This window comes from Siphateles boraxobius, unplaced genomic scaffold (assembly GCF_051911475.1).
Source record: "Siphateles boraxobius isolate OS27281-9 unplaced genomic scaffold, OSU_SipBor_1 11, whole genome shotgun sequence".
Lineage (NCBI taxonomy): Eukaryota > Metazoa > Chordata > Actinopteri > Cypriniformes > Leuciscidae > Siphateles > Siphateles boraxobius.
In genome coordinates this window covers 10,355,658-10,382,720 of record NW_027508711.1, presented here as the reverse complement: position 1 = coordinate 10,382,720, position 27,063 = coordinate 10,355,658, and the positions used below count along the sequence as shown (strand labels likewise).

At 39.2% G+C, this 27,063-nt stretch overlaps 1 protein-coding gene across 4 annotated transcripts in view; it reads left to right on the top strand.

The window, feature by feature from the left end:
- Window positions 1–27,063, top strand: part of ebf1b (EBF transcription factor 1b) — a 132,916-nt gene that overhangs the window by 15,114 nt on the left and 90,739 nt on the right. For all 4 annotated transcript variants that reach the window (XM_077196475.1, XM_077196467.1, XM_077196450.1 and 1 more), the window contains exon 6: window positions 4,102–4,170. In XM_077196475.1, coding sequence (XP_077052590.1) covers window positions 4,102–4,170 — 69 coding nt within the window. The remainder of the gene's footprint in view (window positions 1–4,101; window positions 4,171–27,063) is intronic.

The following is a 27,063-nucleotide window of genomic DNA, read 5'->3' as shown; positions in this document are numbered from 1 at the left end:
GAAAATTAGGCTGTTCACCATTAATCAGCTCCACTAATTGCCACGCACCACCATTAGCCATATGGTGCCATGCCAGCTTGCAAGTGCGGGACAAAAGTGCTTATTCTTATCATTTTAGCAAACTAGAGGGGGGGGGGGGGGGGGGGGGGGGGTGGGGGGGAGAAACAAGGAACATGTTTCAGGCTGTTATTTGTCACGAAGCTGGCCAAAATCCTTCTTCTAAAGACTAAAGTTGTCATAACACAAATCCAATGTCATGAATCAAAGAAATCACGGAAAGGAAACATATGTTTGAGGCGTGTGATAGACGCTCTCCATCGTTGACAGAGTCGGCTACATTCTGCTAATTACATGAGCCCATTTAGACATTTCTTCAAAAGCCGCATCAGGAAGGAAGCGTTAAGATCTAAGATGCGATTTCCTTTGGGTGTCCTGCGGGACAGTCTTGAAGAGGATCAGGAAAAAGATTATAACCTTCTCCACCTCCAAATAAGCTAAAGTAGGCCTGTGTTATAATTACTGTAGTTGCGCTTGCTAAAGCAAATGTTTATTATTTTTCGTGTTTAGGGTTTGTTTCTACATGTAAATTGAAATATGTAAGTACACTGTTTGTGCTACTGACCTCAAATAAATCACGTTTTATAGCAACTAAATAGCAATGTGATATTAGGGCCAGTGATATCACACACATTTTTGTCCAGATCTATTAACTTATTTAAAAATATATAAAAATGTAACATATATGCAATGACTTCAATACTTAAATTTAGTATGAGCATGTTTTAATGCATTATTATTTTTTTCTTACATTTTTTTTTTACCTAAGTACAGAACTGCTATAATACTTATTAATATTAAAAAAGTCACGTGATGCAACCAAGATGCAGAAACATGCAGAGAGAACGCTTATAGACCCGTATGACCACGTCAAGTTCTATAATTCTCTTAAAATATCAGATAATAACTTTTTTTATGACAAGGTAGAGTTAGAATAATAGTTTGTAAAATGATGTGTAGTGTAACTCTTCATAACAGTGATATTAATGAATTATTAAGTAAGGGTTAATGCCCGACGAGGTGTCCATTGTCAGGTTTTAATGGACGACGGCGAGGTGTGAACCGGCAATGGACACCTCGGAGGGCATTAACCCGCTTATACCATGGTCACTTGTCAAATAAAACATGTTTAAAACATTAGTTTATATTTTAATTAGGCTAAATCTAGTTTTTACAAATAATTAATAATAACTTGCCTGACGATTTATTTAGCAACCGGAGATATTTATAGTCCGCTCAGCTTGTAGAACCCTTCAGGTTCAAAAATGCATTTTTTTTTTCATGAAACACAAAGGTAGGCATAGTTATTTTTTTATTACACATAAAACAATTAATCAAACAACAAAAACAGACCAGCAGCGGTGTAATTTTCAAAGCTGGAGTCCATTTCTCTTTGAACAATAAAGTCTCTGAGTGTATTTACTGCCCATTTCGTATTTTTTTTCGTGTTGATCTCATCTTTTTCGTCTTCTATTTGATTCAATTCTCCCGGTGTTATCTCTTTGTGTCGTTTCTCCGTTTTATTTACATTTTTTCTTTCTTCAGCAGCATCCCAGTCGTCAAAGTTGTCATATTCTCCATAAATGTTAAAAGAAATAACGAAGTCGCTCATTGTTGTATTAGTAGGCTGGCTATGTAATATCTAACGAACGTTAGACGTTTGTTTTGATAGAGCAAATTGTTAACGGATACTTTGACTGCATGTTGCTATACTCACAGCTGTTGTAGGCAGCGCATTTATTTATTAATTTCGAATGGTAAACAGGCAGTTCCACCAGAACTTCTTTACTAGGAGTCCTCTATCACTTTTTAACGGACACCCTGCAGCCAATCAGAATCGAGTATTCACCCAGACCATGGTATAATTCATGATATTTCTATATTAAAATTTTTTTCAAGGTAAAAAGTTATCTAAAACACACACACACACACACACACACACACACACACACACACACACACACACACACACACACACACACACACACACACACACACACACACACACACACATACACAAACACACACACACATATATATATATATTATTATTTTTTTTTGAAAATAATATTTGTGAACATGTATTCATGGATTAGGAAATTGTTTTTTACTTGATGATTACACCACATTAAATTTTTAGGGTCATTACGTTTAAAATTTTGTTGAAAATTGTGTAAAAGTTTTTCAAAACCATATGAGACCAACATGGTTACAAAGGGAAGAATTTTTTCTTTGTCATTTACCCATTGATTACCCATAGCAAAACCCTGGCAACCACCTACAACATTCTTGATTTTTGTAAAAACCCTTGTGAGTTTTGCATAGGAAAATCTAGTTAAAAAATATTTGTCTTTAATTGTTTTGAGTGTGTATCTTCGAATTTGTCCTCTCAAGGTTCCGTGTATCGGGAGCTGAACTGTGTCTCCCATGGGCGCTGCCGGATTTGATCATTAGGCTCCTACAAATCTTCTTCCTGCACTGTATAAATACACACACATACACACACACACACACACACACACACACACACACACACACACACACACACACACACACACACACACACACACACACACACACACACACACACAACACACACACACACACACACACACACAGATTCACAAACACACACAGAGAGGCACTGCAATCCCTTGTTCCAGTCCTTTGGGAGGACACTGACCTAGTTGAGGAAGCCTTGCAGAAGGAGGGGCGAGAGAGATATGAGATGTATATAGAGAGAGAGTGAGAGAGATTTTAGCCCTCTATTCATGATGATTTTCTAAAGAAAGACATTCATCATGCATACCTGAAGAAGTGTATTATATAAATCACACATGGTTCCTCATGAATAAGCATGGTACATCTTAAGATACGATCTCCTGAACGCTTGTAGTCCATGAATGAATGCTAAAGTCTATAGGAACATCTGAAAACTGTGTCATTGGAGAAAATAGGGAGCTGGGAATGAGGTAACAAGAGAATACGTAAGGCGAGAGGTTGGAAGTAGAGAGAGTTGTGGGAGGAAGAAAAACTGAAGGGGGAAGGACAATGCCAGGGGTGTCATGTGACAGCTTTGTCCCCAGCCCTTATTCAGTGTCCTACTGCCATCTGTGCGGTAGAAATGTGATGCCGGTGGTCTCCAACCCGCTGCTGAAGCCCCTCACACACCTTAAATTCTTCTCTTGTCATTCTGGTAGACCTTCATCACCTATGCAAATGCAAATTTTTGGCCAACTCTCAAGCAAGCAGTCCCATTGTACATGCTTAACATGGTCTTATGTTAATGTGGCGGTAGCTAATTCCAGGACTCAAGGGGGCGATAGATTTAATCAATAAGTCAATAAGACATCAAAAAAATACCTTATTTTCTTTCTTAATACATGTTTCTGCTCTTATTGTGCATAATGCATTGCTTAAAATTATTCAGATGAAAAAAGCTATAGTATCTTTCCTTTTTGGGTGATGTCACCAAGCCCTCTTTTAAACCACTCCCATTTAACCATCTTCATATAGGCTGCGTCCGAAATTGCTCTTGAGTAGGTACTTATTTTGAATAAGTATTTACTTTGAGACTGCAAAAAAAGTATGTCCTATATAGTATGAGTGTGTGAATGTAATCCGCACGTACTACATTCGCCATGTTGTCATTATCACGTGACCTACCAGCATCAGTTGCGTCGCTTCACTGCCATTCACAAATCCTCTCCCGTGGCCTCATGGGATAGTAAAGTGTCCATCGTATGCACACTTCAGAATCTCGCCACTTTTTGCCTACTCTTTTATGAGTACTGTGAATTCGGACATCTAGTCTAGCTTCTGTATTTAAGCATTTATGTTGATGTTCTTGCACTGAGTGTTTCTTCAGCAAATTGTTATACAATCAAATGTGCATAAACCTTAATAGTCAAAATACAAATATAACTTCCTAAAATAACATTTCCTCTGCACAAATAAAGTCCAGGAATGAATGTTCTGTATACCAAATGTCTTGATGTTATACATGATGCGTTTTTTAACAGATATTTTCTTTCGTCCCTTCAGTCGTTGTTGTGACAAAAAGAGTTGCGGGAACCGAAACGAGACACCCTCCGATCCCGTCATCATCGACAGGTAGGAAATCTCTCCCTCATTAACACTTCCTAACACTGTTTGTGTGTCTGAATACATCTGATACTTTTATTGTTATCATCATGCTGTTTGAGGCTGTGGTTGACGTCACGTTTGAAGTAGTTCTCGGGACACGCTGGAGTCTTAAGGCCGTCACGGTCTGCTGTGTGTGTATGTTTGAGTCACTTAGTTAAATGCTCTGTCATGTTGTTTCTTTTGTTGCTATTTTTTCACTATGTTCTTTTGTTGTGGGAGCAGGATTGGTTGAGTCCAAACACTTAATATTAATGTGCCATTTATTGCTGTCTTTGCCTGAGTAAATTACAGGCCCCAAAGGCTAGTCTTTGTGTTAAAAGTGTTGAGTGAGTAATTTCTCTTGAGAAGATGTTTGACAGTAAACATGTAAGCAATTTAGATAATATCTACATGGTATGTACTTCAAATTGATATCTGGCCTGGTTCTGGATTATGGTTCCCCCTTCAGAAGTACAAAAGACAGTGTTCTTGGTCTCTTTATTTTGTCTTAATGAAACCCACATGTATAATGGGCTGTGAAACAATAGACGCCAAAGACCCCTGAACCCCCCCCCCCCCCTCCATCCTTTCTACAATGTTCTTGCCATCTTTCTCGATCCCCAAGGGCATCGCTTTCTTCCACCTAACATTCATCTCTTTTAATCCAAATTTAAACCCCTGCATCCTTTTTGAATGATGTAATTGTAGTTGTGATAATGTTAGCATTACTGCTAATAGGATTTTTAGCAGTGCAAAAGATTTCACAGTCCTTAAGGTAGACTTTTCATTGTCGTTAATGTTGCTAGCTTCAGGCTAGCTGTGTGGAGTTATGTGTTTTGTAATGTGGAAGCTATTAGCCGACGTCTAAGGGCATTTACTTTGACAGGTCATGGTTCTTGGAATTGAGCAAAACAATCCTTTTCCCATTGTGTTGCAGCAAAATGGTTTGCAACCGCTACGCTCAATAAAAATTGCTAATCGTCCCTTTGAGACAATATATATAGGCACATAAGGTGAACATATCAAGCGCTTATTAGCAGATTTTAAGAAAATCAGCACTGGTTCGCATTTGATTTGGTTTCACTGAAATCGCCTTTGCCGGAATATTTGAGAATCTATTGCCGAAGGGGAAAAATGACTTGATTTACACCACATGGAATAGTGCGTAAGAGTTATTGTGTGCAGATGACCAGACTAGGTTGATTTGTAACGTCTGTCAAAAGACCGTTCAGGCTCATTTGCGAAAATTAAACCCCACTGAGAAGAACCCCAACCCCCCCCTCCCCCCACTATCGGCTCTACCGGTTCTGCACTGCATGTTTACTTCAAGTTTAGACAGCAGTCAGTAAAGAGTTGGACTGTTGTTGCTGTTCGGTTTCTGCCACTGACCCGTTCCTGCAGAATGGACTCAGGTGTGACCGGAGCTGCTCAGCCGACCGCAGACGGACACAACAGATCTGCCGCCCCCACTCACTTGTTTGTGGGCAGCCGACACAGTTTATGCTTCACTTGATCAGAACGGGTCAGAACTCTTGGGAGCCAGCTGTGGCTCCCTTATACATGCTCATACGCCTTTAAACCTCACTGAGCAAAGAGGCTCGATATGGACACAGGCTGATGAACCTGCCGGAGGAACTCATGCGCATTGGTCCCATGTGCAGGGAAAAGGTCCACTAGAAGGTCTTGGTAACTTCAAGGCCATCAAAAACTTTTCTCTAAGTGGGAATCCAGGCTTGTCATGATTCCATTTTCATTCTGGGAGTTACAATGGCAACACAAAATGATTCTCAATCTCATTTAAAAAAAAAACATCAACTGCTTAGTACGTCACTCTTTTGGAAAATACTGGGATTCTGGGATGCTGCATGAAAGCCGTTCTGAACAACATATATTATCAGTTTTGTTGTGCACATATTATTTGTTGTCCCGCACAATAAATCTATGTAAAAGCATTCATAACACCTCTATTCTGTATTAAAAAGTGTGTAAATGTGCCTTGACGTGATATATGATATAGAGTATGTAGTCAACATTTTTCAAAGTAGTGTAGAAGCCATTTCTTTTAATCTCTAATGGTTTGTCTTGCGTATTTATCCTTTCACTTTAATTATTAAAAATGTGTTTAGAAGAATGCAGAATTGCATTTGTGCAGCAATTTCCCCCTCAGTCCTACTTAATAATCCTCCCACATAATATGTCTTTGCATATACAACCTTTTTTTTTTGCCATCAAGTTTTTTTTTTTTTTTTTTTTGTCATAAAGGTGAGAGTGTTTGGATGTTGTGATCTGATCTGATTGTGTCACTCCTGATCTCTCGTCGCATGATTCTGCAGCCCAGAGAAATGGGTCATGCAGGAAAGAACAAAAAAATAAAAAGGTAAAAAAAAGAAGAAAACAACCTAATTTTGGTACGTATTCTTGGCAGCTACACATTTTCTCACAAGCTCAATGACAGCGCCTCGATTATGACTTATTATTTCTCCTAAACACGTAACCTGAAGAAAAATAAATCCCAGTTCCGCCTTTTCCCTCTGAGTTATTTAGCTTGGTTAATAAGGGCTCATTAGTGCGCACTTCTTTCAACGAGCCGATTTGATTTCACACCAGTAATTAGTCTGGCTATGGTTAATTCTGCTGGTTTTGCATTGAGAGTGATGCACTAATTAGATACACAAAGAACACAGCTAATCCAAATCTGTGTTAAAAACACTAATGAACCCTTATTATGCTGTTAAAACAACTAATTTCATATTTACTAAGATTTGGATTGTAAACAACATCTGTAAACAAACAATATCCACCCTCGTCATTTATCGGCTAAGATATTTGACCGAATCGTCCAACTGCAGGTTGTTGTTAGTCCTTTTGATTTATTCACACAGACAGGAGGAATACCACTAATCATAACCGCTCACAGAATTCGAAATGAACTCCACTGGGCGCTTCGATTTACACCACATGTAATACTTATTTATCTGGATCTCTTTATTTGTTTTATTTGAACCGGTCCCTCTCGCATTCGTGTGTGTGTTAGCGTCTCTAACCCACTGTATAGCATTAGCGACTCCTCAGCTGGGCCATATGTTCCTCTCGGCCTCTCCCTCTCCCGGACTGACCTTTCATCGGCTGTGTAAGATTATTTCCAATACTTTAATCCCGTCTCATTGACATGGGCACAAAGCACACTGACATCTAACAGACGCCTCCTCACTTTCTCCTTTCTTCCTCTCGGTTTAATCACTTTCAGTTCAGGGCCTCCACCCCCACCTTCCTCCTCTCCAACCCCTGCAGCCCTGGACGTCTATTGTTCACGTCTCATTTTATTCCAGACCCTCCCTTCTCACTTCTGTTTATGTTTAGGGTGCCAAAAATCCCTCAGATAAGTAGCCATGTACCTAAAGTTAGCTTTAGGAGAAACAGTTTTTAATTCTATTCAAAGAGAGCTCTGTGTTTGTTTGAAGGGAAGCGATAGCGCACCGTTTTAAAGAGGACGGCGGCATGTCAATTGGTTGCATGTTCTTTTCCGGTCGGGCCCTTTCAAACATCTCCACTTACGAGTCGCCTATTATATCTGTGATGTTAAATCCTCCGGCGCAGGAGGGGTACGTGAAGGGGTGTGTGTCGATTATACGAGTGAGATTGTCCTTCTGATGTGTTTTCTGTAACGCACCACCAGACGTTACTTGAACACTCCGCCGTCAGGCTTTCTCTGAGGAAGTAGTGCACTATCCCACTCTGGGATCTTGCGGTGATGCGGTGAGCCCACGCTGGGGGATGTCAAAAGCTGTCAGAGGGCCGGCGAAGATTGGAATGCGAAAGTTCCCGTGGATACCGTGGGACTTCCTGTACCCCCAAGACTCGGTTCTCAGCCCCTCTTGGCTGGCCTGACTCTCAACGCTCAGAGCTCAACATCTGGATCTCTGTTCTCTAACCAAAACAACATTCACAGAGTTGATGGAGGGAAATGGGTCACCATGCCCTTGAATTTTACATTTAATGGCCTGCTGAAAAAGTGCAGCTCTAAGCTAAAAGTTCACGGCGCACAGGCAAAATAGATCTCAAATCACATTAACTTGCTGTTCATGATCATGATTCATTTTGTAAGGAATATGACCAAGTGCAATATTTACTTTATTTTAGGTCTTTTGTCTGATGTGGAACGTGTTTGTTTGTTTGTGTTGATTTTTGCAAATTTGGACATTGTGACGTTTGTTACAAATAAAGAAGGCCCAAGCAGTTCAGAAAAAAAAGTAGTGCAATTTTGGCATCACTACACCATATAACGGAATCCTGTTTTCGCCAAACTGTAAAAAAAAGTTGCTGCTTTAAATTTTTAAGCACAAAATACATGGATGTTTAAGTAATTTCAACTCAAATTACATTAAACTGACTTAAAAAAAGTCATTCTTGTATAACTTATAAAAAAAGTAGAAAATTGCTTAACTTATTTTGATGAGTTAAATTGCTTAACTTATTTTGATGAGTTAAATCAATGTAAAAACACATATTGTCATAACTTATTGAACATATACATTTTTTACAATGCACATTCAAAGACAGTTGTGACTATATGTCGTAATTGAAACTTGACATCTTACAATTTTGGCTTTGTCAACATTTCAATTCTGACTTTTTATCTTGCTATTTTATTTCTCATAAATTTGACTTTCTTTCTATAAACTGTGACTATTTCTCACAATTGCAAATTTATTTGTCATTCTTGCAATCTAATGACAAATTTGTGAATATTTTACATTTTGGTGAATTGGTCGCTAATTTGTACGAATTTGTTCAATCTCATTTTTATGTTTTCGTATGGTAAGCTTGTGCCCCCATTGACAGTTATGTTTTTAAATCGTGTGTTTTATACGAAATCTACACCTATGTTTTCCCTTGAGAGAACGGGTTGTTCTTTTCATTTTATTTCTTATCACTGTGACATTTTTTTTTCCATAGTGTACTTTAGATCTCGTTTTATCTCATAGTGTGACTTCATTTGTTATTTTAATTTCACAATTAGCTGCTTTATTTATTTTTACTCCGAGGCCACGTTTCCATACTAAGAAGAATTGCTAAAGTAGTGAAAGTAATAATAATAATAATACAACAAAAACTCCACCTGACTGGTTATCAAACATTTCCCTGTTTATAGTTAATGTGCTGAACTACACCTGTGGTTACTCCGCTGGGACACCTTTGTGAACTTCAATGACTTCAAAAATCCCCTTGACACCCGTTAAAATCCTTGCAAAAATACTAGTAGCTGAGAAAAGCATGTCCATCATTTGTTTAGAGGGGTTATCTGATGTGATATTTTTTGTGTTTTAATGCAATTACATTCATTCAAGTATTTCGATAGTGTCCGAATACTTTTTGGGGCAACCGTCTGAGAGTTACAGACCACACCAGCGGGATACTGCTGTGACATTAACGGTTTAATTGGCGGTATCTATTTCCCAGCACGCGATTGTCTCAAATCAGACTGAGGTGACCATTGTTTGGTTAATCCTGTCCAGATTGGCCTATTGAAGAAAGTAGAAATACAAAAAAGTGGCTAGTGTGAGAAAGAGTGACAGAAATCAGAAAGCAGTGAAAGGCAGAGGAGAGAAAGAGGCGAATATCCGTGGCTTGTTCGAATGCAATCGGTTGTCATTGTAGCGCCGTGAGCTTCCTCATGCTTTCTCAGTGCCAGTTCTTTGTGACAGGCTGCGTGTGGCCCACTTAATCCCAGCCAGGAAAGACGATAATAGCAGTGTCGCCCTCTACCTCTCCAAGTTAATATACGGTTAACGACTTCTAGTTCACCGCCGACAATCCTATCATGCGCCTGGTTGACCCCTAAAGTGGCGTACGTATTTGTCTGTGTGTGAGCGTCTCTCTCTCTCTCTCTCTCTCTCTCTCTCTCTCTCTCTCTCTCTCTCTCTCTCTCTCTCTCTCTCTCTCTCTCTCTCTCTCTCTCTCTCTCTCTCTCTCTCTCTCTCTCTCTTTTCTTTGAAACATCAGCTCATGTTCTTTCCATCACTGTTTTTTTCCCCTTATTGCTGTTCAGTTCAATTTTATTTGGTTCTTTTGAGCAAATATTTGAGACCTTTATAGCGAAAAAGCTAAAGGTAGCAGAATTGTCGTGTGTGTCCCATCAGAATTCAGGCGAGACCCGTCTCCCTCACTGCCTCGAACATCAATAAGAGGATTGAGTGAGTGTGAGACCTGTCAATCAAGGTGTCTGAATTCAACTGTCAATCAGTCCGTTTCTTTAGCTTTCCTATTAGCATAGATTTTAGATGGTTCATTTATCTGTCATGCTGTGTCTTATTACAGAGTTTTGGTGTACTGCACTTCTAGAGTACAGCTTCGTGATTTATTACGTTTTTATTTAAAGCGCTAGGAATGGAATCAGGAAATGACGCAAGCTCAATTTGAACCTGTGTTTCCACACAAGAACATTTTGGGTTCATGTTATTGGGCAAATCTGCAACTGACAGCAAATCCCAGCTTTCTCATGAGAGACAGATGTTTAAAATTCCTTTTCAATGATTTGTTGTATTCCATAGAGCTCAAGTAGATCTGAGAATCACTTTTTACCGTGGTAAGGTGTTCTCTCTCTCTCTCTCTCTCTCTGTGTGTGTGTGTGTGTGTGTGTGTGTGTGTGTGTGTGTGTGTGTGTGTGTGTGTGTGTGTGTGTGTGTGTGTGTGTGCGCGTGTGCGTGTGTGCGTGTGTGGATGTGTGCGTGTGTGCTTGTGTGTGTGTCTGTGTGTCTGTCTGTGTGTGTGAACATCGGAGCTGATGATCAGGGCTTCCTGCTAACTGAGATTTTGACCTGAACTCAGAATGGCAGACAGGATGGACCACTCCTAGGGCATTGATGTCACTTCCTTCTTTCTGTTACTGTTGTGCAGGTGCAAAAGAAAATAAGTGTGAGAGAAATACAGCTTGTTGTTAACATGTTTTTCATGTAATCATATTTTAATTAGATTTATTTTTCTGTAGGTGGCAATTATTCCGGTTACATTCATTTACATTGATTATATTTATGTCACCATTTCTATTTACCTTTCTTTATTTATTAAAATCACAATGCCCGTTTTACTGCATACTGCAAATGTATGCAATGCATACATATGTCTTATTTAGTAAAAAAAAAAAAAAAACTTGTGAAACAGTATGCATTATGCATGCATTTCCATATTTCAATATTCAAACAGGCGTTGTTGTCACACGACATTATTTGCATGCTCGACATTTGCATGCTTAATTCAACTAGTTACAATTAACAATGATCATATTAAATCGAAAACAGTTATTTAGAATTTAAATGCAATTTTCCATTAAAATTACTTGACTATTGGGAATCCAATTATATAATATCACTTTCAGTTCATCTGTAACACTGGAAAATGGAAGGTCAAGTCTTTTGCATTGCATTGTGGGATGTGTTTTCATACTGCACTTTTGTTTTTGCCAAACCTAACAGGTCATCTAGGTATTCTATGGACAGAGTATGCATACTGTGCATAGTATATATACTATATACAGCAGAAATTGCACTATGAGTAGTATTCTGAACATAACTTTGACCGAATCTGGCAGACATTTTTTTTAAAAATCTTTTATTCCCTTAATTGAGTCAAACTATAGGCATATACACCTTGTTTGGTTAACATTGCAGAACTATACTAAGTAAACTATCTATTTATAATATTATTCTCTACAGGATAAAACACCACTCCACGATTCAGAGCAGTGACTTCTGCTTAGTTTGATGTTGGGGCCGATCTGAATCGGAGCCTCTCTGCTGGTCTTCCCCTCCCAGCATGTGGGTGGCTGTATTTATTCAATGTGAATTTTAGGGAGTGTAACTGAATAATTTATGAATGTATAATGTATGGGATCCACAAGCTCACTGTATCCCCGCTGTGTTTTGAGTGTCTCCTTAGCCGGGATCCCCCTGTGCTCGGGGCCCATTGTTGTGTTTCGATTCCACTTCCTGTGGGGAAAGGTCACCCGTGGCTCTGAGAGAGATAGAGAGAGAGCAGTGAATTATTCATGCCATTGACTTTGTGTCAGAGAGAGAGAGAGAGAGAGAGAGAGAGAGAGAGAGAGAGAGAGAGGGAGAGAGAGAGGGAGAGAGAGAGAAACTGAGAGAGAGAGAGAGGGGAAGAACTGAAGATGTTTTATTCATTTATCCTATTTTGAATCCCTTTTTGCACCTTCCATCATTAGAAAGCTCAACATTTACATTTGATGCTAATTCGCGATAGGCCCTCCCCAGATTCCACCCGAGTGTAATTCTCACACAATACAATTTTTTCCACTCTTTTTTTGAAACTCAAACAATAATATGTGACAAACTTGTAATCTGTTTTATCCCTGAAGTTAAGCAGTTTTGAGTGGCTTGTTCGTGAATTGGTTGCCAGAAAAACAGACAAACCGAACCTACTAGCTTCACATTTGCACTTTGTGTGGTTCTCCGTTGGGCCTAACAGAGTGCCCCGAGGCAGTGTTTAAAGGGGCGGCAGGCACACAGTACTCCAGAGCCAACCTCTTGGAGCTATAAGGACTGGAATTGAAGTTGCAATTGGGAGAAATGGCCTTGCCCCAGGATATGTTGCACACAGATGTGTCCCGATGTCCCTGCGTAACCAGCCCCCATTATGCACCAGGCAATCGGCCTATTAGAACAGGGAGGGTGGAATGTGTGTTAAATATCAGGTGTAACTGTCTGCCCATTAAACTTATTTAATTCTTTTTTTGGTTTGTTTTTCAAACATATAAAACTTTTTCAAAACCTTATGAAGGTTTTGTAAGCACGAGACTTCTTTCAAAACATCTAAAAACCTTACCAACACCAAACTTTTGAACAGTAGTGTATTTGTAATTGTCATGCCAGAGTACCATGGTATCACCATTTGATACCGGCTCTGTATGGCCACAGTACGTTTTTGTAAGCACAAGTAGAGGACATCTATTGCATCTACTGGCTGATGGAACTGTGGTTTAGATTTGGGTGCCAATGCAAAGAGCTACTCTCACTTAATGGTCATTAATATCACTGCCAGAACACCCCTCCCTTTACCTGACCTGAGAGTTCACGTATACATGAATGGACCGCTGTGTGACCATCCCCCCCACGGCTCCCAAATCACTACCACGCACCCACCCAGCGCTCGACCCGGTGAGTTTGCATTAGCAATGCCATTAAAATGAAATGGACGCTGTTGGCCAGGAAACCCAACCACCCTTTTGCTCAATAGACAGATTCAGTCACGTCCCTCGCCCCTCCCGGCGTAATGGCCACGTATAATTTCCCATCGTGAGGCTGAGTGTGTGTGAGCTTGTGCACATGTAATTTCATTAGGCTCGTAAGTGGTAAACATTCCTCGCTCTGTTTTTTTTTTCTAACGTAATTTAGCTCTCAGAACTCAGAACTCTGTGTACACATCGCTAGCGTATTTTGCCGCCGCGAGGAGGGCTGTTTTGAAATCGACTTTTGAAGCATCGCTCAGAGAGTTCTCCGCGCCGATCTGTGCTGTCAGGACTTCAAATGCCCGCTATAAAGATGGCTCTCCATCAATGTGGCATTCATTTCCATACTGCCTGCTTCTCCATCGCTTTAGAGGGAAGCGTGTGGGGTGACACTTGAGATTTTAACTTTGCCGACTTTGACAGAAGGCTCCGAAAGGGGTATGATCCACTTGCTTGCTCTGGTAGTCTCGGGGTGGACGACTGGTCTTATGGTACTGGTCTGGTCTCGCAGTGACAGCGGGGGTCTGGGGACAGCTGGACCTTGGGGAATCGGTGGACTGTCACCGTCCAGGCACGGCATGATGGAGGATGCCACTGTAGCTGTCATTCTCGACTGTTTTCTTTGCGCAAACAAAAAGGACCAAGCCATTTTTTTTCTGCAGATAAATGATAAAGTCATGAAAGAGCAGATGAAAGCCCCCTGAATATTCATCTCCACCGGTTGGTATCCTCTTTGCAGATACCTGTGCTTTTTTGCAGTTATGTTAAGAGGAAGGTGACATGGAGGTGTCCTTATTATTCTCCACCCTGGAGGTGTCTGGGAATGTGTATTTATGTAAGAAGCTTCAGTGCCAGCGCCTCCAGCTAGTAGGTCCAATATAGCCCTGAAATTCTTTTTACTCGCCTTCTTACTCGATTTAGCTTTTTTGATGGAGGAGGGGGTCGCTGCAGAGGAAAACCCTCTGGGGACGGTGGGGAGTGATGATTGACAGGCCGTACGCTTGGCTGTTTTCAGATTCTTCGTCACTCGCAGAACTAGACCCCAACCCCTGGTGAATTCCTCCCTAAAAAGTTTCGAGCCTCTGGAGTTCAACATCTCAGTTGGTGGGGAAATTTCAGACCCATAACAGTCATTACAGGTTGCGGGTGAGTTCAACTGAATAGGTCGCGCTGAGAATGTAAACAAGCTGTGGATGTTGGCGACGTGTGTTGTTAAGTCACTCGAGTAGCGAGTCAGCACTGCATTGAAAGAATCTAAAAGTGGGGGAAGCTCTGGACATGGCGGTCATGCATCACTCCATTATTAATAGCAGGGTCTGAATAAAAACGCAAACCTTGTCAGATTTAACGGATGGCTGCGTCCACACGGCAGGCCCATCAAAGACAGGCGGTGGGGTGCTGGAAGACCGGGCCGACACCAACCCTAAACGAGTGCGTTTGCGTGTCTCAGTGTGTTTTTTTATGGCACTACCTGCAGGAGGAAGCGAGTGGTTAGGGTTGCCAGGAAAAAGAGCTCATGCCGTCAAAAGGGATATTGCATGATAAAACATTCCTTCTTTTCCTCGCAGAACACAATGCTATCAATTTATATTGAGACATGGACAAATTTTCAAACAGTACCTAGTGCATAATAAAAAAATAATTTTTCAAAGCATATTCGATATAGGTGTTTCTTGATCTATGGTAACTTTTGACCTGCATTTTTACTAATTTATTCTCTTTGTTAATGCATGTACATACATTTTTCTTTATTTCTGAAAGGCATGATCATTTCCACTACAGTGTAATTTTAAACAAATCTCAAATGATGTATTGTACATTTTGGTTCGCTCTGGTTCTGGAATAACATGACCAACATTTTTTCTTCTGCTAAGGCTAATTTATTAATAAGAATTTTTTGGATCCTAAATACACACAGTTAAATAATATTTTCACACTTTTTGTGAAAGCAGGAAAATGATTAAATGATGCAAACAGAGTTTACTTTGTCTGTACAGCAGCTCTAGAAGAAAGTAGTGTCATTGTTCAGCTGAACTCAGTTCAGTGTTGATTCAGTTCCGTTGTAAAGATCATCAGTTATTAAATTAGTTCATTTAATCTATAAAGCAGTTCTGCAGAAAACAGGGATTTCATCACCTAGCTCAGTTCAGTTCTCATCCAATAAATCCAACAATATCATACATACATACATACTCGTACACATAATCTTCACTGTTGTAACTTTGGTAAACATGTACACTTACATTGCTACTATTAAGGGCATGTTTGCTGTGAAAATGATGTCACAACTGCTGGACAGTCATATATTTAAATTAATGCAAATATTTTTTTCTGACAATAAATACTGAGATAGTTTTGGTCTTTGTTTAGATAATTATAGTACATTTAACATGTACTGTAATAATTACAGTTTTAAAGGGTAAAAAATACAAAAGTAAAAAAAGAATACAATTTGAAAAGTAATTTTTTTTAAAGGTTTCCCTCGCCTAAGTAAAAAGTAAATGGCTCACAAATAATTTCACATTGATTGTACAAGTTTATATTGAGTCACCACATCCACATTATTTGGATTCTTCGCAGCTACTGTAGAACCACATCGTAACAGCTTACTTAAAAAGCATAACCCAGGCGTAAAATTGTTTTATCAAGCTTTCCAAAGCCTATAATATGACACATTTCTTGGTGCTATTGATGGCCTTGGGTGCAGAAAGGTCTTTAAAGTGTGTAAGGGTGGGCAGGAGAGAGCCAGCCTAGAGCTCTGGAATGAGCCACTGGTTCAGGGTGGGGGACTCCATGTGTCAGCCTGTCTGGACTGCTTTACCGCTGGGTAATTAACAGGCGACCGACACCACAGCCATCTTTTTGGAAGATTGCTCATTTCTCTGTTGATCTATTTTCTCTCAGACAACCTGACACAGACTAAGCAATGAATCTCCTCCTTATTGTGTGGTGCCTCGATTTCTGCTTGGTGACCAGGGTTTGAGTTCTTCTTGAGTTCAGCTTGCGTCATTTCCCAAATGTTCTTTTGTCAACGTTTCATTGATGCACATTATGTTATAAAAAAAAGAAAAGAAAAAGAAATCCAGTTATCCAATAATGTCATATCTTAAAATGATTCCGTTTTTTGCAACCCAATCATATTTCAAACATCTTTCTTAGAAATACAACACATTACTGAAGTCAAGAGGAGGTCTTTCCATCTGTGTAAGGTGAAGATGTCTCATTGGGACCGATTTTCTAGCAGTCGCCTCACATCCACGCATGCACTTTCTACAGCAGTTCCGTGAACTTGGTTTATTGACCGCCGCCACAACGTGATAAAGAGAATATATAAAACCTCTTTTCACAAATTACATGCCAGGCTCTGTGGTGGCAATGCCCAAAACAAGAGCAGACTGGTGGCAAGTCAAGCTGACCTCTGTCTTTCAACACTGGATTGGAGCACTCTTTCATCTTCTTCTTGTGCTTTTTATGTGCTTTTGTTTTTTGGATGTCGGTCCGCCGTAGCCGCAACCACTCAGAGCCGAAAAGCTTTGCCCCTCCACTCCCCCCCACCCCGAGCTTCTCAGCTGTGCTATTTGAGACCTTTTTCAAGAGTTCGTATTAGCAGGGTACAAACACAAGGTGCCCTCCTCTTTCGGTGCCATGCGAGCCACACAGCTTCATGTCCTCGGGCGCTTCCCTCCTACAACTGAGTCACAATGAAAGGAAGAATGCCTGGAGTCCGCCACAGCTGCCACTCCTGCTGTTCGGGCCAACTTTAATGCATTCACCCTGCACTGTCGCCACCCCACCCCTCTCGACGACACCGTCTGACTGTCAGTGTCTGTAAACAAATCTGAGACGGCGATAAAGAGAGAACGCTCTTAGCCTCTCATTTCAGCGTCTTGATCAGGGGGAATTGCCCGTCCTTGATATGAGATGATGTCATGTATCTGGCCATCCCGTCGACCCCTTTGTGTGGATCAGTGGGCTCTTCCTGTTCGACAGGTCTGTCCGGCGATCAGGCTTAGAGGGTGTTCGACAGACGACTTCCCCTCCAAAGCGCTCCAGGAAGAGAAGACCAGTGTCCCACTGTGCACAGCATTGTTGTCCCCATTGTGGGCCCCTGCTCACTTTGCGCCAGCTGCCCTGATCGATGGCCTTATTCATCGTCTTGGTTGTCCCCGACAACACGCAAGACGGCTGTACAACAACAAACATACCCTGAGACGATGGGCTAAAATCATGAGTGTACTTGAGACACCTAGACAGAGGGCATGCGACCAGGACTGGGCCGTATATAAAATATTCACAATATATTTGCCATTTGATTTGTGATATGAAGTTGATTAACATTGTGTATATTGCATTGATTTTAATGTGCTCTTTATTTGAACATAAAGTTGAGTAACAATGGTGTTCAAGTATGTTCATTATATAGTACTATAGTACATAATATAGTATTTTTTCTTTGTTGACTTCAGAAAAAACATGTTTAATCTCAAAACAGCATATTAGCTCAAGGTACAGCGATGCCTCGCACAACTTTAACATCAAATACTCTTCATCGATTGAGATTTAAGTGATAAAGCAAGTCACGCTCTTTTTGCCACACATTCATACTAGAAAACAAAACATGTCCACCCATCTACCTCCAATCGGGCGGAGTAAGAAATGAAGAGACATCAAAAAAGAGAACCCTGCAGATTTCTAATTCAGTCAAGTAAGGCACTCTCCATGTCAGCTGTCAGGCAGGAAGCTTATCCGGAGGTCAAGGGTCACAGCGCTGCTTTCATGAGAGCACTAATCGATTAGCCGTCAAGGCATTGCCGCCTTGCTCAAGTGGCAAGACCAATGACGGGCCACCTGGGTCCCATTTTAATAATTGCTCGCCACCTCCTCCTGTTTCTCCTTAAGGGAAGGGGAGATGGGAAACGCAATGAAAGTGAAAAATAAATAGCAATAAAACAAACCAATCGCTCTCTGCCATGGAGGCACTGGCAAGTGCATTGCGGTCTGTATTGATTGGTGGACACGGGAGGAATTGTTTGGTCAGAATTTTCCCTAGTGACCCTTTGGAAGGTTCAGCCCAGAGCTTTTGGCCCCTCATCCAGTCCTACTCATTGCGTTCGGATCTTGTGCTTTGCAAAGATGGTGGTCCAGAATTCAACATCTTGGTATGCTAACTAGGCTAGCTCATTAGCTTCCGGTGTTCTAGTCTCTCTGGACGTCTCTAATCGAGAAGAACTGCTTATGAGTGGAGGATAAGAATCCCATCCAAACAATAAACACTTTCAAAGGCTAACATGATGAAACACATGTATCTCGGCCTGTTCAAGGAAATGGCTACATTTCCTCTGTTGACAAATGTCAGAGCTCTATGAGATAATATGAGGAAGTGGAGTCATCCATCTTTCCTGAGGGCCTGTGTCAGGAACACTCTGTTTATATCGGAAGATTTTAGAGTTTTTATCTCAATGTTGCAAGTTAGTACAAATAAGTAAAAAGTTAAGTGAAAAGGGACCTTTTTAAGGTTTTGAAGTACATTATGCGGTTAAAACATGGTAAAACTGTTCTGGTGTTCAGGGGCGCTTCCTTTTCCAACATGATTTCATTTCAGAGTGGCTATAATATAATGAGTTATAGCTCTGACATTTTTATTCTTAATTGGTGAATGAGAGCTTGGTCAACCATTTTTACAACAGAAATCCCACGACTTGCCGGTCTCTTTAATAGCCATGTTTTCATTTAAAACAAAAAAATCTAAATCAATTGTTCTGGCACATTTAGATGGAATTAAATCACATCTATTCCAGTGCTGGGCCGGTGGGGGTTTAAAAAAAGATGCCTGTAAATGGCCATGTCAGGATGGCTGATTTTGTTCCTGCACACACATACACACACTGTGATGCATAGGGAAGCTGGATCGCTTAGGATATATGGCCCTGGCGATTAGGCGCTAATAGATTGCTCAGTCAGGAATCGTAGCTTAGGCTGCCATTAGCGCCACGTTACTGACACGAGCCTCACATCGCTGATGTCACACGGTCAATTGGAGACAAGGCAGGGCCCATCCGTCAAGCATTTAGCACACCGCTTGTTCATCTCCACCATCCGATGGCTTTATAGTCCTTTTCTAAAAGAATAACACTGCTCAGTCAACAGCATTAGCATTAATGTCATGAGTGTTTTCTACTTTTTTTTTATCTGAATCAATTAATTTATTGTGAAATGTATTAAAAATACAATTCATACAAATTACATCTATTCTATGATGAGCATTTCAGTTCTGATTTAAAATGAATGCTGATATTTTTGGATTCCCGATATAATGAAAAAAAAATTTGAAAAGAAAAGTTATTTTTAAATGGTTTGGCATAATATTTGATTATTTCTTAGTTAAACGCCAACTAATATTCAGTAACATTATTGACTTAAAGTCAGCATGAAATCAAAATTGACCTTATTTTGTTAGCGCACATTACTAGTCTTGTGGTAAACTATTCATCCGTGCAAGTTAATCCACAATTATTTTTTATTTTTTTTTGGTAATCTTTAATCTTAGAATGTACTTCCCCTCTGGAATATGGCCTTCCGTCTCTGATAACGTCAGTTTGGTGGCCTGGGTTGAACTTCTCCTCGAACTGTCAGTCTGCTGCGAGCTTTGACAACGAACTGAATTCAATGCCTATTTTCTAGATCCAATCAATTCCCAGTGGGGAAAAAACAAGCCACACCTTCTAATTTTCTCATTCAGTATTCCATTTTACTCTGAAAATACGTCACAATACTGAAATAAATTTGTGTTGCATCTTCACGCAGACTTTAACTGCTCTGACACTATTGAATAAAAACTAAATTTGAACTGAGTTGAGCTGGATAATGATGCTTACTTTGCAATATCAACTCTGTCATTGAAACAAATTGAATTAACATTGAACTGACTTGAGCTGAATAATGACACTATTTCCTTCTGTAGAGCTGCTTATAGCTGAATTGAACTCGTTTCATAATTGAAGAACATTGACAGTTATTGAACTGAATTAAACAAAATTAAATTGCTTTACATGTGATTTTTTTTATTTTTTATTTTTTATTTTTTTATTTATTATTGGACCGGTTAACAGCGTCTTAGTTATATCTGTTTTAATTGGAATAAAATATTTAGTTGTTTAACATGATTAATTGTCAGGCATTAATTGAAAGTCTTACCCCCAGTTTCACAGACAAGGTTAAAGCTAAGTCCTAGACTAAAATGCATGTTTGAGCTGTTTTAACTGAAAGCAACTTGCACTGGCATATCTTAAAATACATCACTGCCATTGTTTTTGTCTCAAGATGCACATCAGTAATTTCTTTTTTCAAAGGCACATTTATAAAAGCTACTTAAATGTCCTAAGTAAACTAAGGCTTAATCCTGGATTAATCCCTGTCTGTGAAACCAGACCTTATTTTTCAAGCCTTGTTTGTGCCTTATAATTGAGATGGCACCCAATAGCAAGATACTAATTTGTTAAATGACTGTGCAGTGAGGTGTGGGTTAAAATGGAGACACAAAACCATAATGTAAACTCACTTGCCATTGCAAAGACAGCCTTTTGATTTGATGATTTAAGCCATGGCTTTACTCCCTCCACACAAAAAAGCTTCATGTTGTGACTTAAAAATATATGTCCTGTACTTCCAACCCACAAGATCTCGATCATAAATTCAGGTCATGCTCTGGTGCACTTCGGCTGAGAGAAAATCTTCCTCATAAGAACCCTCACCACCCACCCCTGACACTCAAACCGTTCTCTACATCTGCCCCCTACACCTACCCCCGTCAACCTTTCAGAAGGAACACGCTAGTGGCATGACAGGGATTTGTCGTCGCGAGGCAGGCAGAGACGATCCCGCGGATTTCAGATCTTCACAGTTTCTGGCTGAAGAAGGTTTGTTTTCTAAACAGGCAGAGGAACCGAGACGTTTCACGCGAGCTCCAGTCACAACACGCTGGTTTGTTTTCGCGCGTCCTCTGATTTGTTTAGACAGTCTCCTCAGCGAGGGCCTCGTCTCTTAATGTCAGAGCGCGGCTGGATATTATGTAGGCAAATCAGCGCCACCGCATAAACAGCCATTTTTCCATCCTCACTTGTTTAGCGCCTGGCCTATAATTTAGCAGTCTAAGGATCTAAGTCAAGGAAGATTAACAACATCTTTAACGCCCGAATGGTTTTAGTCTGCGGAAAGCAGCAGAGATCGTAGGGATGGAAGTGTCGCTCGGTCTTGGCACTTGGACATAAATATAATCACATCCAGTCTGGCTGCGAGGTGTTTTTTTAGGTGTGCAATGAGTCTTTGTTGGCGGAGTTCAGTAATAAACAAGCCTATTAATAAAAGTCATTGTGAGGTTATTCCATGTAGAATAAACCTGGTGCGTCAAACAAGGATCTTGAAACAAAGAGTGTGAAGGTTTCTCTCAGGTGATAATAGATGAAGAATAGCATGGAAATGTATGTTATTTGAGGACAGGGCATGAAGCTTTTCGACCCGTTTGCACATATGTCACAAAAGAAAATGACCCCCAAGGCCTTAGGAACCGGCTTGTGAACAGAAAGGGACAGGCACGTTGTAAACGCCGGAAGGTCAAAGGCACAGACAAATTGTTCAAATGCTAAGTGAGGATACAGTATAGTGGATGGAAAAATTAGTTGTGGGGTGACTAGTATCTGTTAGGAATGTAACAATATATCGTGTCACACAATGTAATATCAAATTTAGCATCTTAATCAACAGTACATTTTTTGTTAATCTTTTATCGTATGTCTTGGAGTATCGCAATAATATCGTATCGTGAGTTCAGTATCGTGATATGTATCGAATCGTGACATGAGGGTATCGTTACACCCCTAGTATCTGTTTTTCAATGTACCAGCACTGGAGATGGAAACTCAAGTCTGAGACTAAAATTTTTTATTAATTATTCACATTATATTTAAATTTGAAGTCATAATAAATGTATGGATGATGGATGGATGGATGGATAAATGGATGGGTGAATGAAAAGAAGACCTATCTTTTAGATATGACAATGAACTATGAAATCTTTTTTATTTGAATTTGAATTTTATATTTGAGATTGTTTAATTTATAGTGATTGGTTGGTATCTGATATTAAATTTTGCACCCTCATTTCCACTTATTTAAATTCAAATGAATAATTTAACACAGTTAAGAGTAATCATTAGCATATATTTAAATTAATTTCTTTGAATTTCATATTACAATGACACATTATAATATATATATATATACTACTATATACTACAAACTATAAAATCTTTTTTTTCTAAAACATTTTTTAATGATCGTTATTATTGGTCCATACTGATGAATATATCATTTTGCTTCCTCATTTCCACTTTTTTAAAGTTACATTTTAAATTACTAGTCATTTAATAACACTGTTGAGTGTAATATTTAGCATTTATGCATCCTTGTGTGCCATTTTCAATGAATACTCAGTTCAGTGGTGTTGTAACCACCTAACAACACCCTAGTAACGGCATAGTAACACCTGACACTACCCAGAATACCCGTTGCTTAGTGGGGGTTTGAACAGGTAAACACTATTCAGATTGTCTTTAATTTAAAAATATAGTTTTGAGGTATTGTTTGCTTTCTGCAACAAAAAAATGTTTCTCACCACAAAAAATACCTCGGCTCTGAATGTTGTGGGGAAAAAAAATACAAGTAATTTTGTTGTAGGTGTTCCATATGTCATGTACATTGAGCTGCGACAATGGAAAAAAAGGGCATGGGTCACCCACCAGAGCTGGCACTGACAGGAAGTTCATTCCCTTTCCTCGTCCTGTGACAAACGGCATTACATGTGCTTTCTTACAGGTGCTGATTATAGTGCAGAGAGAGAATCGAATTATGCTTCTGCTTTCTCTCATGCACATCCTTTCTGTAAGCTCTTATCAACAGACAGAGGTGCAAAGGTCAGACCCATGCTAAGATAAGGAACGGAGTGTTTTTGCGTGTGTGAGTCGGGGAAGTCGTCAACATGTCGCCGTCAGATGTGTGGAGGGCCCTGAATGATGAATTCCTCCACTCGTTGTATTACTTCCTGTTCTGGAGGGCCCTGGCTCAGGCCTCCTTACTCCCACAGGAAGTGGGCTTGGATCAGCTAGGGTTCTGCTGGAGAGGAATGTATTCCCGGAGGGAGTTCGGGGTTCTCAACCCTCCCCTGTTTTTTTTTCGTTTTTTCGTTTGGGGGTAAGGGTTGTGTTTTTGTAGTGTAGTTTGTGTTATAAGCAGCCAGAAATAGACAGACAGAAATAAACAGAAGGGAGTCAGCACTTCGGAGTGCAGTTTAAAGGGCCTTATGGGAATGATGTTACCTGGACATCTGCGTTGGGCATGAAATCTCAAATCCCTGTATTCTCATAAAATCTAGAAAGGAATGGTGTGACAACAAATAATTTTGTATCTTTATGTTGCACTAATGTTATTAGGACATTTTATTTATTTTCTTCAAATGAACACTTAAGAAGATTCCATGCAACTATTATACATATATATAATAAAAATATACAATGAGCAGTCAAAAAATAGGCTATCAAATTCCATACAATTTGGGGGGGGGGTGCTGTCCTAATATCATAATATATTAATAAATACCGAACAATTGTCGTACAAATACTGATTACAGAGTGAAGTATTTTTGTAAAAAAATGCAAATAAAATTGTCCTCCAAATCAAAGTCGCTTGTTGTGACCAACAAATTCATGTGGTGCAAAAACAAACCAACAATCAAGCAAAAACAAAATAGGAAATTATATCATAAGTATGGAAATGATATAACTTTAACAGTATCGGATAATTTGGCCTTTTGTAATAACATTGCAAGGTTAGTTTAGGTTGAAAATTTTGATGTGGTACAAAAAAACAACGATATTTATGAATTAATAATGGATGATTTTCTTTAACTTTTTACCTTTTAGATATTGAAAAACACTTTAAAAAAATCACTTAAAAAAATATTATTATTTTTTTCACTTTTAAAAAGATTTCTCTTTTGGCCTAACACATTTTTGATCATAGTTTTATACTTATAAAGTCATGCACATAATTATTCCCATACCTGGATTCCCTCCATTCATGAAAACCGTAAGCAATAAATCGGAATACGGTTTCAGATAGCATGTGAGGATTTGGAAAGGCTCGTAGCATTCCCATGGCCAACAGCACCAGTAAATAATGAAGCTGTCAGTAGGGGGCCTGTGGTTTTGCATTCTGGCTGTAGGTGGATGATATACTGCAGACCTCTCTGTTTTCCCACAGCTTAATCCATCATGCCAGGCCCTTATGCGATTGTACAACACCGGGACTCGATCAGACTCTGCCCTATTGGGCAAGCTGCCATACACCTTATTTGACAGAGAGCATGTGGTAAGGGTGATGGTAGGGGCAGAATCAAAGAATTAACACAGTGTTACTTAGACTGCATACATGGCCCACATTTGTAATAATTTGCAATATGTTTTTGCTATTACTTTTAACCAAAAAGTAAAGGCCTTTACAACCAGAAAGTCTCCAAATGTGTAATAATTTGCTATATGTTTTTGTTATTACTTTTCGGCAAAAAGAAAAGGACCAGTCCCAGTCAGAATGTCTCCAAATTTGTAATAATTTGCAATATGTTTTAGTTTTTACTTTTAACCAAAAAGTAAAGGACTAGTCCCAACCAGAAAGTCTCCAAATTTTAAATAATTATGTTTTTGCTATTCATTTTTACCAAAAAGTAAAGGGCTAGTTTCAACCAGAAAGTCTCCAAATTTGAAATAATTTCTAATATTTTTGTTATTACTTTTAACCAAAAAGGTGAAGGACTAATCCCAATCAGCAAGTGTCTAAATATTTGTTGTCTTCAATCTGTTGTCTTACAACTTTAAACCTAACAACCTCTTGTAATGGGTTGTAAAAAAATAAAAATTCCAAATAATTATTGGAAGTCATAGTGTGGAAAGTGACAACAGTATTGCTTTGCTCAAAATCTCAAAACTGGAAAGAATCCAGCGGTAATAAAGAAGTGTAAAAGACTTCAAAAGGGACGTGATGGAGAGGACAAAGAATAAAACATTTCATATGAGATGTAAGGCACTCAATGCACTCATGTCATGTGGAATGTGAATGTGAGTGTGAGTGTTTATAATGTTATTTTCTGGGCAGTGTGTTTTTCCGCATCATGCCAACATTCCTGGCTTCGGAGCGAAAGACACAAGCGAGAGGGAACGGTCCTCCAGAGTTTAGTTACAATGACAGGGCGTGTGGATTTCTTTTGTTTCTTTTTATAATTTGTCCCGGAAAAGCTGACAATTGCTTGGCTGTAATGAGTGCCGTTATCAATCTTGCTGATGACAATAGTAGGAAAACCTGTGCTGTGTGCAAGGCAGGAGGGACCGCATTTCCCCCCGCGAATCAACCACATTGACCTTCACTTTGCATTCTTTGTAGTGCATGCGTGTTTTTCCTGGTTTTCATCCCTTTGTGGGAGATCTCAACTTTTGCGTGCCCTTCGTATCTTGAAGTGCGAGTGTCCATAAGTGTGCAAAAACATTGCGAACGTCGATTGAAACGTGGTTGGGTCTTGATTTACCCAGAATGACCAGAGCACGTGGTGGGTAAACACATAAATGGGTTATTTGGGGGTGATTTGTGTGGGAACCTCTGCTGAGTTTATGAGTCTGCCATATGAATATGCTGCTACACATCGTAATATGTCAGGGTCACCAAAAAAATTGTATTCGAAGTTGTAAAGATATTTATAATGTTCTGTGAAACGCAAATTCATTTTTATTTATTTATTTATTATTATGTCGATATCATTCCAATTATACTCATAAAAATCGATTGTTTTATGCATGATTATTTAAAGGTTTCTGGTTGCTTAAATGCTTACATCTGGCTTGCATCATTCACCAATCCCATTTGCTCATTTTCTCTTCATAATTAATTCATTTCTTTTGTCTTTATTTATAAATTAAAGGCAAAATATAAAACTTTTTAAAAATATATATTTTTTAGTGATTTTTTATGCAGCATGACATTTGTCAAACAGCTCTTGCGGACTTACTGTTAACACTTTATAATAAGGTTTCATAAATTAATATTAATTAGTACATTAACTAACAATGAGCAAAATATATTTTTCACAGCATTCATCAACATTTGTTAATGTTAGATAATATCTTAGCTCACAGTGCATTAACTAATGTTAACAGATATAACATTTGACCTATAGCCTGTTTAATTAACATTAACTAAGATTAATAAATGCTGTAGAAGTATTGTTTATTGTTAGTTCATATTAACTAATGTAGTTATGAGCTAATGAAACCTTATTGTAAAGCAGCTTAAAGAACAATAACTAACTGCAAATAGTCTCATGTTTTGTTTGAATATTCTGAGTTTATATAAAGTATGCAAAATTGTCGACTCATTTCTCATTTCTCTTCGACTCATTTATATTATTTTTATATAACCTGGAATATGCCTTTTACGTCATCATGAAGTTTCTTGAACTCTTGTCACCTCATTTTCATTCCTTTCCGCTCGCTCGGAGTTCACACTTCCTCCCTGCATATACTGTATGGTTAATAGATTAT